The 17,254-nt window shown below is 46.9% G+C and overlaps 1 protein-coding gene across 1 annotated transcript in view; it reads left to right on the forward strand.

The window, feature by feature from the left end:
* Positions 1–17,254, forward strand: part of PCSK2 (proprotein convertase subtilisin/kexin type 2) — a 272,390-nt gene that overhangs the window by 246,965 nt on the left and 8,171 nt on the right. The window contains exons 9-11 of the mRNA XM_015063231.3: positions 2,816–3,031; positions 5,292–5,392; positions 12,072–12,299. Coding sequence (XP_014918717.2) covers positions 2,816–3,031; positions 5,292–5,392; positions 12,072–12,299 — 545 coding nt within the window. The remainder of the gene's footprint in view (positions 1–2,815; positions 3,032–5,291; positions 5,393–12,071; positions 12,300–17,254) is intronic.

The raw sequence follows: 17,254 nt of genomic DNA on the forward strand, positions 1-17,254 counted from the left end.
AGTCCTTAGGGCAGTCCCTGGCATACAGTAAGTGCCATAGTAGTGCTTCTTCTCATTATCATCTTAGTTTCTTTCATTGTATTCCCCAACAGCTTATTGTTGGAATATGGGTCACAGTTGTTCGGTCTGTTTCTGCCCAGCTCCCGTTCAGGAGCAGCTGGGGGCAGAACTAGATCTTGGGGCATCAATTAACAGGAAAGTAAGGTGTGCCAGCAACAGACCCATTCCATAACCAGGTCTCAGCTCTCTTATAGGTGCCCTTTTCCCATGTATCTGTCCCCAGACTACTTGGGGACTATTTGGTCCTGATACCCAATCATTAGATGTAACTATTATTATGTCATATAAACACACACACACACACACACACACACACACACACCACAATCTTAGAAAAAAACAAGGCTTACTATTGCTAGGAATCACAGTGGCAAGTCTTGTGGGCAAGTCTTACAGTCCAATACAAAACTAATGTTTGCTGCTTACTCCTCAGAAACAGGCTGACAGTTGTGCTCTGTGCATCAATGGGCCAGGCCACATAACACACTGCCCCCAAACTCAGTAGTTTAAAACAACCACCATTTAAGTCCTGCTCATGGGTCTGCAGGTCAGCTGGGTTGTTCTGCTGATCTGGGCCAGCCTCGGCTCATGCCAGCTGGACTCACTCATGCATCTGTGGTCAGCTAGAAGGTGAACTACAGACTGGCTGGTCTGGAGTAGCCTCCCTCCTATGTCTGCCACTTGTGGGCTGTCAGCTGGGATGGTAATCTGGGCTAAATCTGTCATCAACCAGCAGACCAACTCAGGTTTGTTCCATGGTGCAACAGAATTGAGGGATTCTTGAGACCTATGCTTGGAACTGACACAGCCTGACTTTCCACCACTTTCTGTTGGACAAAGCAAAGACAGGAAGCCAGCCAGATTCAAGGGGTGGGAAGTACACCTCTCCTTTTGGTGGGCAAGACTGCAAAGTCATATTGCAGAGGAGGCATGAATACAGAGAAGCCTGAAAAATTAGAGTCACAATCGTCTCCCAAAACCCTACAACACAGTGACAATGCTTCTAGCACCGATTACCTTTTAGCAAAGGTTGCTTTGTCTCACCAGCAGCCCATCTGTGGACTGGATCAGAGGAAAGTTCCACGTTTGGTGGGCTTCACCCGTTTACCCTGATCCACAGCTGTCTCAATTTCATTGGGTGCCATTTCTTGACATTGAGCCCAAATCTGAGTCTGTCTGAGCGTGTGATCCCCTGCACCAGCTGTAGGGATGATACACTTGCCCGTCTGTCCTGGTTTCTGAGAGCAGTTACTGACTTCGGTGGAGTTTTCCAGTATAGATTTTCCAAGACACTGTGACCGTTCTCAGCCGGTGGCTGAATAAATCTTTGTTGATGTATCGACTCAGTCAATCACAGGCTAATTAACTCCAAGTCCTGTTAGAAGCAATCAAAATGTCTTTTCTCATTGCCAGGAGGCAGAGAGACCTTGGAGGTAATCCGGTTGTCTCTCTGCCTTCTGGCATCTCTGCCCTTAAGCCCCTGAGTCAGGACCATAGACCCCTGATGGCCACACAGGGACAGACTTTCTCTGTCATAACATCCATATCTTCTGGTCCTGGGGGGTTACTGAGCTGCCCTGGGCCAAGCCATGAAGGAAGGGGGTGGGGGGTAGGGGCGGAGGCTGTACACCTGCCCTTACCTCCCACACTGCATGGCTGATCTGCCCTGCCCACCTAGCCTGCAGGGAGACAGAGTACCCCCAGCCCTACTGCCCCCAGAGTCAGAACATAGGAAGCCAGAGGGGATGGGCACTCCTGGGTTGTGGAGGGAGAGAGAATACTCCTAGAAGACAAAGAACAGGAAAAGAAAAGGACAGGCAAATAAGAATGTGGTTGAACAGAAGAGCAGTATGAACTGTAGGGATTTATAGCTAAGCTTGCTGTTTATAACTAATTAGCACATAGTAATAACCATTGTGCATATTATTATGTGTTTAAAGTTATTTTTGTTCATATAAAACTTTCTTCCTATATTTGGTGTTCCCTTACACAGGTAAAATGTCATATAATATTGTGTTTAAAAGAATTCTAGTATGATCCAACCAGGTAAATACACACACACACACACACACACACACACACACACACAAGCATGCACACATGCAGGCACACACACATATTTGATATGCAAGATTTATATATGTTAGAGTAAAATGTGTATTTTAAACTTAAAATATCTACGTATATATGTAAATGTATATATAAGATATATAACTAGAAAATCAGAGATATATAAATATCTTTTACATCTTATAGATCTAAGGATAAATATAAATGTACATTTACATTTTTGCTGAAAAAAAAAGTCTGAAAGGAGGAACAAGAATTGGGTGATAATGATGACCTGTAGGAGGGTTTTTCTTTCCTTTTTCTTTTCATATACTTTGATTTCTTACCATGAGGACGTACTACCTTTCTAGCTTTTTAAAAGCAATTTTCTTGTAAATTTTAAGGCGATTCTTCCAGCTTTTCTTACCGTGTTACCCCCAAGCTCAAACACTAAAGTCAGGTAACTTTTTGTATTGGATCCTTCGGACACAAGAAGGAGCATTCTCACAGCGCCCTGTGGGCAGGAGAGTGGTTTTCCAGGCACACAGAGCCGCTCACAGATGCGGAGGAAACCTGGCTCGCCCAGGCTGGCCAGCTCCTCCCCGGGCCGGGGCCCCGCCCCCTCCTCCCTGGCAGCCCGCACCACCTCCTCCCCCGCGGGGCGCGTGGGATCTGGTGGCCTCCCTCCCTGTGCCCCTACCCCCAGGGTCGAGGCGGCAAAGGCAGCATCTACGTGTGGGCCTCCGGGGACGGCGGCAGCTACGACGACTGTAACTGTGATGGCTACGCCTCCAGCATGTGGACCATCTCCATCAACTCGGCCATCAACGACGGCAGAACCGCCCTGTACGACGAGAGCTGCTCCTCCACCTTGGCTTCCACCTTCAGCAACGGGAGGAAGAGGAACCCTGAGGCCGGCGTGGTGAGTGCAGCCCCGGGGCCCTCGGTGAGGCGGTGAAGTGCACAGCCGCTATGGGACGTCAGGTACAGAGTGACGTCATGCGTCACCACTGTGTGACTTCATGGGAAGAAGGGGATCTCCCCTCCTACCCTCAAAGAGTCAGCGCACCTGTCGAGGCTCTAGAGATCCGTTGTCTTTCAGGGCAGGTAATGCTTTGTTATCAAGGTAGAGCCATACGGTGTGCAAGTCGGAAGCAAGAACTGTGCTTCCTTTCCAGCATATCTTCCATAGGTTGTCTTTCTTGCTTATTGTTTTGCCTTACAAATAATGACAAACTCTGATGATCAAAAAGTTGCCGCAGCACACCACTTATAAGGAGAACTAATATTAAGAACTAGCGCATCGGGGCACCAGGGGGGCTCAGTCACTGGAGCCTTGACTCTTGATTTCGGCTCAGGTCATGATTCCAGGGTTGTGGGAGAGAGTCCAGGGGCGGACTCTGCCTTGAGCGTGGAACCTGCTTAGGATTCTCTGTCTGCCTCTGCCCTTCTTCCCCACTCGCGAGCGCTCTCGCGCTCTCTCTGTCCCCCTCTCTTAAAGAAAAGAAAAGAAAAGAAAAGAAAAGAAAAGAAAAGAAAAGAAAAGAAAAGAACTGAGGCATCACACCATCTGAGCCAAGAGCCCATCCTTTTATTACAGTAATTAAAAAATAGTAGGTCCATAAGCCCTCCAAAATTGGGCACACACGTGTTTTCTCAAGGCAAGAGCAATGGTTTTCATTCTATTTTAAAATATGTCCATAATTGAGGGAAAAAAAGATTAAGCATCCCAGAGTTAGATTACTTATTGCACTTTTCTGAGCAGTCCTTCCTTCCTGGGCAGCTAGGTAACATGGTGAATTTTCCAAATCCCTTTAAAATCTAATCGGTAGAGCATAATGAGCCTTTTTGGATCTCTTCCTCTCTCTGGGTATTTCACTCACATATCAGCCTTTCCTCAGACCCCCAAGCCCGGAATTTGGTTCGTGATTCAGTAGTTCTGCTGAGCTCCATTTTGACTGACCACCCACCTCACCTCTCCTGGGAGCCAAGAGATCCCTTTATGGAAGGGACACAGACCTTACCTGCCTCCTTCCTTGAGCCCTCCTGAGCTCCCCCTTGGTCTTGGGGAACCAGCAAGTATGCCCGCTCCTCCCAAGCAGAAGAAGGCTTCAGCCTCTCCTATCCTAGGAGAGCTATATGGGCAGAAAGGGAGAAGAGCAGAGCAGAAAGGAAGTGAGGGAGGCCCCAATCCTGTTCTGCTTGTGATGCTTCACTCCTCCCCCCCCCCCCCCGCCAGAAGGTGTCCCTCCCTACCCCAATGGTGTCACTTTGTCCTCAACCTTGTCTATGACTCTCTTTCTTCTTGGGCCCGGGAAGGGCCTTGAGTTCACTCTGAATATTGTAACTTTCTCCCAATAGATGCCTTTAAACTCCCCTGACACTTTGTACCTCAAGCTAATAGGCCTTTCTGAGGATCCTACAGACAAACAGAGGAAGGAGAAGTCCTGTGGTGTATACATGATCTTAATGAACCCCCTGGCTTTCACCCTGGCTCATTGAAAATGAGCAGTTTTTTTCTTCTTCGTGTAAGTCCTTTAAAACCTGATGGATCAGTCTCCCCACTTAAGAATTCTGGAAGTGATTTCTCACACATCCGTTATCGTGGCTCCATGTGTCCCAGCATCTCCTCATGGGATCTAGAGAAACATCTTCTTTTTACTGGCCTGTCCTTCTAGGCAAACTTTAGCCCAGCGTGTTTATTCCTCCCTCTTTGGAAATGCCACCCTTTCCTTTCTGAAGGGGGACAAATGACACTGTGAGCTTGGGTTTTCCCAACTGATCCCAGGGCAACGATACTCATGGTTGCACTGACTTGGAGGTAGTATTGACTTGTCAACTTTTCACCTATAGATTTTCCTGTCAAGACCCAGGAAACAGATGTCTCTCTAGTCTCTGGAATAACTGCAAATATGCCTCTCTGAACAACTGACTTCTTTTTATCTTGTGAGCACTCAGACTGGCACGGGTTGTCCCTTTTTGCATGGGCTACTAGGAAGCTTGAATAAAAGGTATGGAAAGATAGATAGATAGATGGATGCTAGCTTATCCTTACCTTCGGCTTAATCTTCAGAACAAGGTAGAATTTAAATAAAAGAAATAGAAAACCCTCTGCCTCATATTGTTTTGGGGTTCAAACTAGCGTGACTTATTCACTCATGATTGAATATCTTCCCTTCCAGGCAACCACAGATTTGTATGGCAACTGCACTCTGAGGCATTCTGGGACATCCGCGGCTGCCCCCGAGGCAGCTGGAGTGTTTGCACTGGCTTTAGAGGCTAAGTATGTTTCCGTCTCGGGGCCAAGGGTGGACTAACATTTGTCTTTCTACCCAATACCAAGTGTCTATGGAGGCAAAAGTGGGTGTGAGAGTGTTGAAGAGTCAGGGTCAATGGACTGTGATGGACATTTCTGAATGAACCACGGGCCCTAAGTGATACACACATACACACACATTCCGCAAATAACATCCTTAGGAAAGCACAATACCCCGACACTCCATAGTGCATATCAGCTGCTTACTCAGATACCAAGTAGGGGCAGGTAGATATTTCTTTGTGAAAACCATCTGGATCCTTTGACTGTTTTACTTCCATAATACCATCAGCTAAATGAAAGAAAACTATTGCCAAACTAGTATCTAGCAAAGCATTTCAGAACGTGTGGTAATCAGGATGCCCGCAATGAAGATTCATTAGCTTATAAGGTGAATTCACTTTTAACACTGAGACGAGGTGGGCAGAATCACACAATGTAGACCAGGAAATGGGCTTTACTAAGAAACCTTCCGAGCTACAGGTAGGAGGAGATTATCTTCTCTTTTCTCACCATCCCACGGAGAGGCTGCATATTGCTGTTGCTGGACACACTTGGATTTGATCCCCAACAGAGTTTCCTACCCACCCACTACTCTGAGAGCTGAACATGTGGTCTCAGGCATCACCCGTGTGGTGTGATTGCAGATGCCCACGCTGTGGGGAGTTGTTCAAGAATGCAGCACCAGCAACTTGTGAGAGGTTGGATTCAGGTCCCTGGGGAAGGGGCGTTGAGTTCCCATCCTTGTCAGTCGTTGCTAGGCAACCGGAGCTTCTAGCCTCAATCCCCAGGCAGCCCTCCTCGTCTCTCTCCATGTATACAGCGTGCTTTCTGACTTGCAAAGAAGGTAAGTGTTGATTCCTGGATAGGAAAGGACTTTGAAAGATTATCTAGTCCAACACTCTGTCTTTAAGCAGAAAAGGCGTAATTGCCCTCCTTTTACAGATAAGGCCCCCAACTGGGAGTGACTCCTTTCATTGGATCAGGCCAAACTCTGATTCTTCTAGCAAAAATCAGTTGGAAATTTTAGGATTCCAGGAGACACTGATTGAAGTGTTCCTATGAAGCGCAGAAACCAAAACTTGCTTCGTATGTGCATTTCCTGAAGATGAAACTGTTTATCTCAAGGCCTGTCAGGCCCCGGTGTCTGAGCTGGCTTTGCTCACTCCAGGCGGGAGCAAACAGTGGGAGCCTGCTGACTGCCACTGAGCCTTGAAGAGAACAGGGAGCGGGGGTGCTCCAAAACAGAGAAGGGGTTTCTGGTCACCCTTTCCATCTAAGAGGACAGAACTTGACTCAAAGTCGCCTTTGCATTTTGGCAAGCAAAGAGTCAGTTGCCCAGGCCTCTGTGCACACAAAAGGACAACCTAAATACATCAACATAATGGAACAAGGCTGCTGGATCTCTAAACGGGTTCATGGGCTGTGCACCAATCATTCGCCATTCTTTAACACCCTTGCAGATAGCCTTACAGAAAAGGCATCACCACCTGGGCACACTTTGTTTTGGAGCAATGGTTTTAAATCTCTGTTGCCATAAAGAGGAAAAAAGTGATCCTTGCCAGTGGTGGTTCAAGCCCATCCTAGGAGCTAGTCCTAATATTCCCGAGAACAACAACTGCCTAAGGTTGGGTCCACACCCTGAGACAGAAGTTGGTGGCAAGCAATTTATTAAGAAAGGGCTCTCGGGAGAAACCAGGATAAAGTAGAGGAAGCAGGTTGAGGATGAGGAAGAATCCAAGTAAGGATGCAATTTCAGAAGTTTCGGCCTCAGCCTGATCCCATGGGGAGCTCTGGCGTGTAAATTATGCCTCAGAGTATGTTCTCCCTCAGGGCAAGGATGCTGGCCTGCCATGTCCTGGTGGTGGCCAGTCACTGGCTGAGAGCCATGCCTGGGAGGGAATCTCCAAGGCTCCTCTGGCTTTCTGCACCTGTCGGCAAAGCAGCTCCAGTAGCCAGCAATTAAAACCACTGGTCAGAACAAAATAGCCCCAGGTGATCATCCAGGGGGAGGAGCTGGGAAAGCCCCTCCATGAACAGTTCCTGCAACTCATCTCTCTTTATTGTGAGATGAGACAACTGGGGGACCTTGGTGACCCCCAGTTGTGTCGACAGCAGTCGAGGGCTGTTTGCCACCCAGAGGTCCGATAAGAAAGCTTTTCCAAAGCAGTTTGCATGCAATAAACAAATTATCCTACATAAATGTATGCCCATCAGGACCCATGAAAGGGGAACAACTACCCCCCAGGACTCCAGGGGGAAAAAGGGAAGCCATTATTCCTCTGTCCTGCCCAGTCATTACTTGAATTATGTACTTTTCTGCCAATATGCTTGAAAATGGCTTCTTGAGTCACAGGGAATATTGTTCACATTTCCCAGTGTGACCAACAGTAGAAAAAACTCCAAATGATTTCTTTGGGCAGGGGGTGACTGCCAGCTACAAATATTTTGCATTCTCTCCATGACCCAGGGCTTTCTGTGTGGCTCGAGAAGGCTGAGCTGGGTTTGAGGGGTAGGTCATAGAGAGGTAATTTTTTGGCTTGATGGAACCATCTGTGGTAACATGGCCCACATATTGACTAAAGTTTCCAAAACTGACCTTCCAGATTAAACTCTTAATCGAAGCGTAAGAGACACAGAGAAAAGTGCACAAATATTAGATACAGCTCAGTGACTTCTTACAAAGCTAACAGACCCCTGTTAACCAGCGTCCAGATCAAGAAACAGACAATTACCTAAGTACCAGTATATGCTCTTTTGCTTCATAGTATGTCTGAGAGATTCCTCCATACTGTCGTGTGTGGCTATGGGTCATTCATCCTCATTGTTAATTACCCCACTGCATAAACGAATACTTGGGTTGTTTCCAGGTGGGGGCTATTATGAGTCATATTGCTGTGAATATTCTTACATATTCATTCTTTCGGTGAACGTATGAGTGCATTTCTGTTGGGTGCATACCAGGCACTCAAAATGCTGAGTCACGGGATATACATATGTGCTGTGCTAGTAGATACCCCCAAACAGTTTTTCAAAGTTTTTCCGAATAGCCATTGACGCTCGCTCAGGCAGTATGAGTTAACGGTGGCCCCACATCCTTGCCCACACTTGGTATTGCCAGCCTTCCACACTTTAGCCATTCTTATGACTGTTCAGTAGAATTGTACTCTACTTCTAATTTGCATTTCCCTGATAACTGGTAACGTTGAGCACTGGATGGAATTTTGAAAACAATAGATTCCCACATCTCAAGCAAGAGTCACCAAATACAAATCTCTGGGGTTATGGATGGCCCAGGGATTTGTCTTTTCAAGCGCTGTTCCAGGGACTCTGTAAGTAGCCAGCCTGTGGAAGCTCCGTGGCCTGGGCATGCAGTAAAGCAAGAGCTCCATGAACCTATGAATCAGGATATACTGTTGTTTGCCAGGTGACCATCGGGACTCTGCCTCTGACTGGGTCAAGATTGGAAACAGAAAATCCCAATGACAGTAGTTAAACTGAGACAGGGTTTTACTTTTCTGCCATGTGAAAGATGAAACAGAGGTAAGGAGCCCAGGGCTACTTTGAGGATGCCCCTGGGATGTGGGGAATCCAGCTCTTCCTAGATTTCTACTCTTCCACTTTCATGTTCTCCAGATGCTGCTGGAGCTCCAGCCATCACGCTGATATTTCAGATAGAAAAAACTGAAAGAGCCAAGGGACAAAAGATACCCACCATTGGAGTCAGCCTCGTCTAAAGTTTTTTCTGAAAAGCCTCACCCAGTGGCTTTTGCTTATTTCTCATTGACCAGAGCTGTCACATGACCACCCCAGACTGCAGAGGAGGCTGGGAACTATAGCTTTGTAGCTGGTAACGTTGCTGTTCTGAATAAAATTGAGGTTTTCTTAAAAAGGAACAGGGAGGGTAGATATGAGGGAGACAATAGCTATGTCCTCCAGTCTCCCGGTATCTACATGGGCAATCATTTACCACCTCTGGATCTCTGTTGTCTTACCTTAAAAATATAGAAAGGACACTGAGGCAAGAATCTACATCTGTCACTAGTCCCCACGTGATTCTGATGCAGGAGACTTGAGGACCAGGGTCTGAAGCCCCCTAGATGGGATAACACATCGGCTCCACTGTTGGTTTTCTTGGTATTGAGAGCTCCCCCATCATGGCAGCCCTCCCTTTTTAAACACTGAGTTATCGGTCTTTCCCGCTGGGCTGTAGCCTCTGAGAGAACAGGGAGCTTCCTACGACATGCCCACAACTATTGCAGGGCCTAGAGCTGGTATACACTCAGTGAACCTTCATAGAATCACTTCATTGTGCAGGACCTTTCCATATACCTGTGCCTTATTTTCCCAACCATTATATAAAATATTTTTCATGTTATTTGTCCTATTACACTGTTCACAGTGACCTTTATATTGTAGATCATCTGTAAATTTACTATTTTTTATTATTTGATAAGCATAGCCTACAATTCTTGAGCTACCATGGTAGGAATAAAGCTTAAAGCAGATGGAAGAAATACTGTTTTGCACAATAGTGTATTCTGTCAATTCTGAAAGTGTTCAGAAGGGGGAATCATGAGGGACTTAGTTTTACCTCTCAGGTATGCATAAATGGCTGGCCAAACAGTGTCACAAACTCCGTTACATAAGAGTATGGTCTATCTGGTTTATTCTAGAAGTGAGAAGATCTTTGTTCTGATGCATTCTCTCTATTTCTCATGGATTCCATGAGAATAAATCTGTGGAGAAATATCTAACAAGCTCTCCAAGCTCCAGGAAGCATTGCATGTTTTTGTGGCAGAACCCCCAGCAAAGATGGGTGATAATCCACGTGCCAGCCTGCCGTCAGATCATCTCGAGACCACCAGCTCCTCATTTATCAACAGTTCTGTTTTTAATTAATTCAGAATCTCATTCCACCAAAACACTGAGCTTTTAGCCATAATCAACTTCTGGAAGTTTCACCCCATTCACCTGGGTCCTGGGAACCATATCAAGATATGTTCATAAATTTCCCAAATAAGCAGTGACCTTCCTTGAAACTTTCTCCTTAATAGCTGAAGGTCTTCATTGCAAGAGTACATGAATCATTGGCATATTTTGGCTCTGACTCAAGGCTTTGAACCAATGAACGCTGCATGTATTGAAATCAAATGAGTTATGTTGTTCCTGGTCTTTTGAATTATTTGACTTCTAAAGAGAACCACAGTGCAGGGTTTTTCCAACTTTTTGATTATGACTCTCAGGAATAAATTTTGCATAGCAACCCAACACCACACACACATACACAGTTCCAAGAAAAATAGTTTCCTGTAGTACATGCTAATGCACGCTCTTATTCTTTTCTGTTCTGTTCTGTTCATTTTTTAATGATAGTCCCATTCATTAAAGCACGGGTTTTCAAGCCTAGCTGTCTACTAGAATTGGCCTGGGAAGTGTTAACAATTTCCAAAGCCTGAGTCTAACTCCCAGAGATTCTGATTTAATTGGTCTGAGATGTGGCCTAAGCAATGGGATTTGAAATGTCTCACCAGAAGATTTTAATGTGCAGCCCACATAGATAATCTGTGCAGTTAAGTTGCTTTCTTGGCCCACAGATGGGTCTGACTTGCCCTTTGAAAAACACAGGCAGTGAGTTAGACGCTGATTTTCAAAGACAGTAGCGTCTGCAAGCAGATGTGCTTATTCACCGGACAAACAGCGTACAAAGGACTGCTGTCCTGGGCCCGGGGAATACAAATATGCTGAAGATACCATCTCTGCCCTTGAAGAAATGACAGCCTCATTTGCACAAATGGAACATATCCATGGAGCCAACGCCCAGATCAAGAAGCAGAGCACTGCCTTCACCCAGAAGCTCCCTTGTGTCACCTTCCAGCCTCCCCTCCAGGACTAACCACTAACCTGACTTCTAACAGCACAGATTACTTGGGTCTGTTTTGATACTTTAAACAAAAGAAATAGTATACAGTATGTTCTCTTCTGTGTCTGGCTTCATTAGGGTGACATTCCATTTGACAGATTCATCTGTATTATTCAGCGTAGCTATAGTTCATTCGTTCTCATTGTAGGACAGTATTTCACATCCAATAAATACACCTCAGTTGGCTTATTCATTTTATTGTGGCTGGGTATTTGGGGCTTTGTCGTTTGGGCCTGTGAACGTTCCAGTACACGTCAGGTGAATATATACACACATTTTGGGGGGGATGCATACCTAGGAATGGAACTTCTGGGCCATAGCTTGGACACTGGAACAACATGAGAAGATACAGCCAAATGGTTTTCCAAAGTATCAGCAGCAAGTTACAGTCCCATGTGCAAAGTATGTGGGCTCCAGTGGCTTGACATCTTTGCCAGTACTTAGTATTGTCAGTCTTTTTCATTTCAGCCATTCCAGTGTGTGTTAGAATGTGCATTTGAAGTAAATTTATTTAAGTAAGAAGACAAGATGTTTAAATGTAGATATATAATGGCTCTAGATGGTGCATGGAAATCCTCCCTTCGCGGTTCATAGATGTTCCAAATCCTACAAAAGGTATATGTGCTTAGTCATTTTCTCTCTCTCTCTCTCTCTCTCTCTCTCTCTTGCCTTGTGCCCTCCCCCTTACCCTTGTTCTCAAATCTCTCTGCCTCTGGTATCCAGCCTGGGTCTGACCTGGAGAGACATACAGCATCTGACTGTGCTTACCTCCAAACGGAACCAGCTTCACGACGAGGTCCATCAATGGCGGAGGAATGGGGTTGGCTTGGAGTTTAATCACCTCTTTGGCTACGGGGTCCTTGATGCAGGCGCCATGGTGAAAATGGCTAAAGACTGGAAAACTGTGCCCGAGAGATTCCACTGTGTAGGAGGCTCCGTGCAGGACCCTGAGTAAGTGGGGGGTGGCAGTTGCATGTTGAAAACACCCCAGAGGTGGTGCTGTGGCATTGGCAACAATCTCAGATTCCCTCTCTGTCTGCTTGAGATACACTGGATTTGATTCAGGGACAACCAGCTTCCAGGCAGAGCTATAGAGCTGCACAAGCTCAGGAACCCCATGTACATAGAACACAGTTAGGTGACTCTGAACCCGTGCTTTTAGGTGTGATCCTTTATTGTTTCACTGGCTTATACCATTATTTTTAAGTGCACAAGTCAACCAGTGTAACTGGGTCCCAGATCACTAAATAGACCATGACCGTGACCAATATCTCAGAAGTCCCTTGTGTCCCCTTCCATCATGGCCTCCCCAAGAGTAACCACTATTCTTCTAACTCCATAGATTATTTGGCCTGTTTTATACTTAATATACATGAAATGAGACACTGTCTTCTCCTTTATATCTGGATTCTTTAACTCAGAATGATTCATCCATGTTTAGCGTACTTGTAGTTGGTTTATTCTCGTGGCTAAACAATGTTCTGTTAAGTGACTATAACACAGTATAACACAGTTTTCTTATTCGTTCTATTGGTGAGGCGGCGTAAGGACTTGATTTGATTCTGAGTGAGGTAGATAGCCATTTGGAGGGATTTGAGTGAGGAGTTCCCCACACAGAAACCACCAGTCTGGTCGCCTGCCCCTACGTCCCTTTTAACTTCCAATCACAGCAAGAGGATTGGATGATAAGGACCCCTTGTATTTAATTTCTCTCCTCGTTGATTCGTCAGTAAGATGAAAGTAGCAATTCTTATCATTATTATCTTTAATGGAGGCATTGTTTACATACAGTGAAACGCACAGAACTTAAATGTATTATTTGGGTTTTGATGTATACATCTAGGTAGCCACCACCCGATCACGTGATGGAACATTCCATCACCCTAGAAGGATTCCTCGTGCCCCCTTCCGGTTCATCCCCACGTCCTATACACAACCATTTTCATTCCTGTCCCTATAGATTAGCTTTACCACTTCTTGGACTTTATCTAACTAGAATCATATGATAGGGATGTGTCCAGTTTCTTTGACTCAATATTATGTTGATGAGATCCACCCCAGTGCTCATGTGCAGTAGTGACTCCTTCACTCAGATTGTTGTGCAGTGTTCCATTCTGAAAACACACCTGCGATTATATCATTTAAATAGTGCTAAAACCCATCCCTCTAACCACCCACCCTGGCCTCATTTCTGTCGATCATCTGAGTTTGGTCAGAGTGAGACGCTCAGAGCACATCCTCCCTCTCTTTTCACCCTCGGTCCTAGATCCTCTGCAGATTTGTAGTCAGTTACGCAGACCTAGACTCCAATCTTGATTTCACCAAACTGGGGCAATACTTTTGACCTCCCTGAACATCTCTTTTAGCAATCCTCAACCTTTGTACCTTGGCCCTTTTGCCAGGACAGTGAAGTCTACGGACCCCATCTCAGCACGATGTTTTTAGATGCACTAGATAAAATACATAGGACTACAAAGAAAGGAAGCCAATGATATTGAAAACTAGGTATAAAAATTTGTTGAAAAACAAATTCTGATGAAGTAATGTATGTCCTTTCTCTCATCAACACATTACGTAAAAACTCCTAGCGGCAGGAGTCTAATGCAAGTCTAATGGCCACGATCATTTCAGAGCAGCAATGATAAACAAAATGCTACTCGAAGATACTGTCGGTAATTGTAATGGGATATGAACATCTCTGGGCTCTTTGATGGCAGACTCTGAGGAAGTGCTGATACCACTCCGGCATGTGGAAAAGCTACATTGTCCTTACAAGTTAGTGCAAATTAATATGTAGGGGGTTCTGCCATCTAAAGTCTTATACCCTCTGAATTCCCTCCTTATTTCCCAAAGCAAAACCTCCTTCTCTCTTTCCTCACCAGGCTGCTCGGAGACCTTAATAAGACAACAGACATAATGCTGGCACATAGTAGCCACTCAGTAAATGTAGCTTTCCCATTCCCTCTCATCTGTGACTTTGGACACTCCTAGTTCACACTGTGGGAAAAGGAAAGATCATAATGTAGAATTTTAGATGCCATAATTGTCTGATTCCTATATGAATTCAAAGTTGTGACCTACACTGTCCTCCCAACATCCCAACCACCGTTGGTTGAGCCACCGTCCTCACTGTTCATTCCCTGGACCCCCAGAAAATGGCACTAAGTGGACATTGTATCGTCCATGACCAGTCCATGACCTCCTAAGCAGAGCTCCCACCAGCACTAGGTGGAAAAGTAAAGCATCAGCCCAAGTCCTTTCTCTAATAGCTTTTTTTTTAATGTTTATTTATTTTTGAGAGAGAGAGACAGGGTGCAAACAGGGGAGGGGCAGAGAGAGAGGGAATCCGAAGCGGGTTCAGGGCTCTGAGCTGTCAGCATGGAGCCTGACATGTGGCTCGAACCCACGAACCGTGAGATCATGACCTGAGCCAAAGTCGGATGCTTAACGGACTGAGCCACCCAGGTGCCCCACTAATAACTTTTTTTAAACAGAGCTGCATAAGCCCCACTTGACATGCTAGTAAAAAACAGCTGCTCCTGCAGCCTTCCTATCAGTTTTCCCAAGGCTGCCATGCACCTGAATCATTTCTGTTCATCCTTGTGCCCCTCTGCCCGGTAAGACAGGCTTCACCGTGGCCCAGACAAATTGGTCGAGTCGGTCAAGGTCACGGCGGCTGTAAGTAAGGAATTAACTTTCATTGGGCACTTACTGTGTGCCGTGTGCTTTTACATCCACCTAAGCTATCTAGCCACCCCATTGAGGGTGTGCCCTACCTCACACACCCAGGGTATGAGTATTTTGCAGGATGGACAGCAAAGTGGTCCCATGTTGTGCCTCAGAGAGAAGCACCTCCTAGGTGGCTGGGGTGAGGCCTTTGACCTACACTATTTGTACTTAATCCTGGTTAAGTCCAGGAGATATGTGCCATCACTGTTACCTCTTCACGAGGCGGGGAGGGAGGAAGAGGCAGGGAGGCGGATGCAGAAAACACAAGAAATGTGCTCAAGGTCACAGAGGTCTAACCGAGACTTGAAACAAAGCCCATCTGAATGTAACCCCTCAGCTTGTCTCATTATATGACATTGGCCTTAGGGAGCTCCTACTGTGCGCTCGGGCCCTACATTAGGTGATACATCAGACCACCCTGCTGGCAGCTGGGGAGTGCCATTACATGTGAGAAGAGGCTCAGAAAGGTTAAGGGCACACCAAAGAACGCCTAGCTCTTGAGCCCCAAACTGGGATTTGAACCCAGGCACTCCGATGCCAGAACTCCATCGCTTGAGGAGCCTCTCCGTGTATCTCAGCGACCCCCTGCTGGAGGAGGTGAGGCCCAGCAGATAGCAGAAGGGACTGGGGGGCTTCCTCTAGTAAAACCTTCCTTGGGGCGGGGACTCTGAAACACCCACCTAGAGGGTGGGCCCCCTCCCCAAACTCCATAACTGCCCTCCTGGAGTCCTTGTCTCTGCCAGAGTCTACAAACAGGGTGACAGAATGGAGACCAGACTGGAAACCACTGTCCAAATGGGGAAGGGAAGGGTAGATCCAAAGGAAACATTCAACGGGTATTGACTGCTGTGCTGCCCTTGTTCGAGTTCGGAACAGTCTTTGCGTGACTCGGAAGGCCCAGAAGGCTGGTACCGTGGTGAAGCTGTTCTGTATCTGAGCGTCCAGTACAATAGCTCGTGGCTAGGGAGCGCTGGAAATGTGGCTCATGTGCCTGGGAACCAAAGCTTCCATCGGGCCCAATTTCAGTTCATTTCAGTCTCAGTGGCCTCATGTGGCAGGCGGCCTCCATCTTGGACAGCTCAGCCCCGACCCCCATCTGGTCGTTATGCCATCACAGTAAGGCTGCTAAAGAACGCACACAGAACCCGAAGTGTACATCGGATAACAACCCCACGAAGGGGTGTCCAGAAGTCCAGCCTGAAGGAAAGCCGACCCAGTCTCACAGCCTGTGCCTCTCCCAGGGCCCCCTGCGCTCGGGTCCACCACTTGCTCCCCCCACACATGGCCTGCAGGACACTCCAGCAGCCCAGACGGCTGCCTGAGGCGGTCCTGGGAGAGGGCGGGCCCAGAAGAGCTGCTCGCAGAGGCTGCGGCTTTTCTCCCACCGCCTCATTTCATCACAGGAGGCTGCAGGGGTAGTCTCATCTACAGGTGAGAGGGCAGGAGGCTCAGGAAGAGAAAGTAAGTCGTTCTGGTTCACAGAACCAGCAACTCCAACGTCGGTCAAAGCCCTGGGCCTGGAACCTCCTTCCCTTGTTGCACAGAGGGAAAGGTTTGCAGAAAGGGACTTCCCAAGAGGGAGGAAGGCTTATGGTGTTTGCTCCTTTACAGCTCAGGCAGCAGCAGGTAGGGGTCGAGACGTCCCCACAGCCATGCCATGAAGGCATTATCCACAGTTAGCTCCGCCAAAATTAACAGAAAGGTGGCCGGGTTGCAGAGGAATGGTCAGCTTAGTCCGGGTACACGTTGATAGCAAGCCTTGTTTTCTGAGCGCTCTCTGGACAAGGATGGATCCCTCGTGATCCCCCAGCTCTGTGCGTTTGTGAGGCCGGGGGGAGGGAGGGAGGAGAGCGAGGCAGAGAACACAGGCTGTGATGAAGGACAGTTTATCTCAGTTTCTCAGTATGCATAGCATTCTGTCGTGATCCACATAAATGTTGAATTTGGAGCCAGAGGCGGTAAGTCTATCATGTTCCAGTTAGAGGATCTGGGGCCCAGAGATGTGACGGGCCCAGCAGCTCCCAACCAGCTCGGAACTTTACCCCGTATCGGCAGCCTGGTGTTAAATGAAAGGACACTGGAAAGCCAATTCAGCACTGACTCAGCGGGGCCCTCCTCGGAACAGGAAGCTAGTCTGTCTTGTTTGCTGGTGTGGCCTCAGTGCCTGGAAGGGTGCC

The sequence above is a fragment of the Acinonyx jubatus genome, chromosome A3 (assembly GCF_027475565.1).
Source record: "Acinonyx jubatus isolate Ajub_Pintada_27869175 chromosome A3, VMU_Ajub_asm_v1.0, whole genome shotgun sequence".
Classification (NCBI taxonomy): domain Eukaryota; kingdom Metazoa; phylum Chordata; class Mammalia; order Carnivora; family Felidae; genus Acinonyx; species Acinonyx jubatus.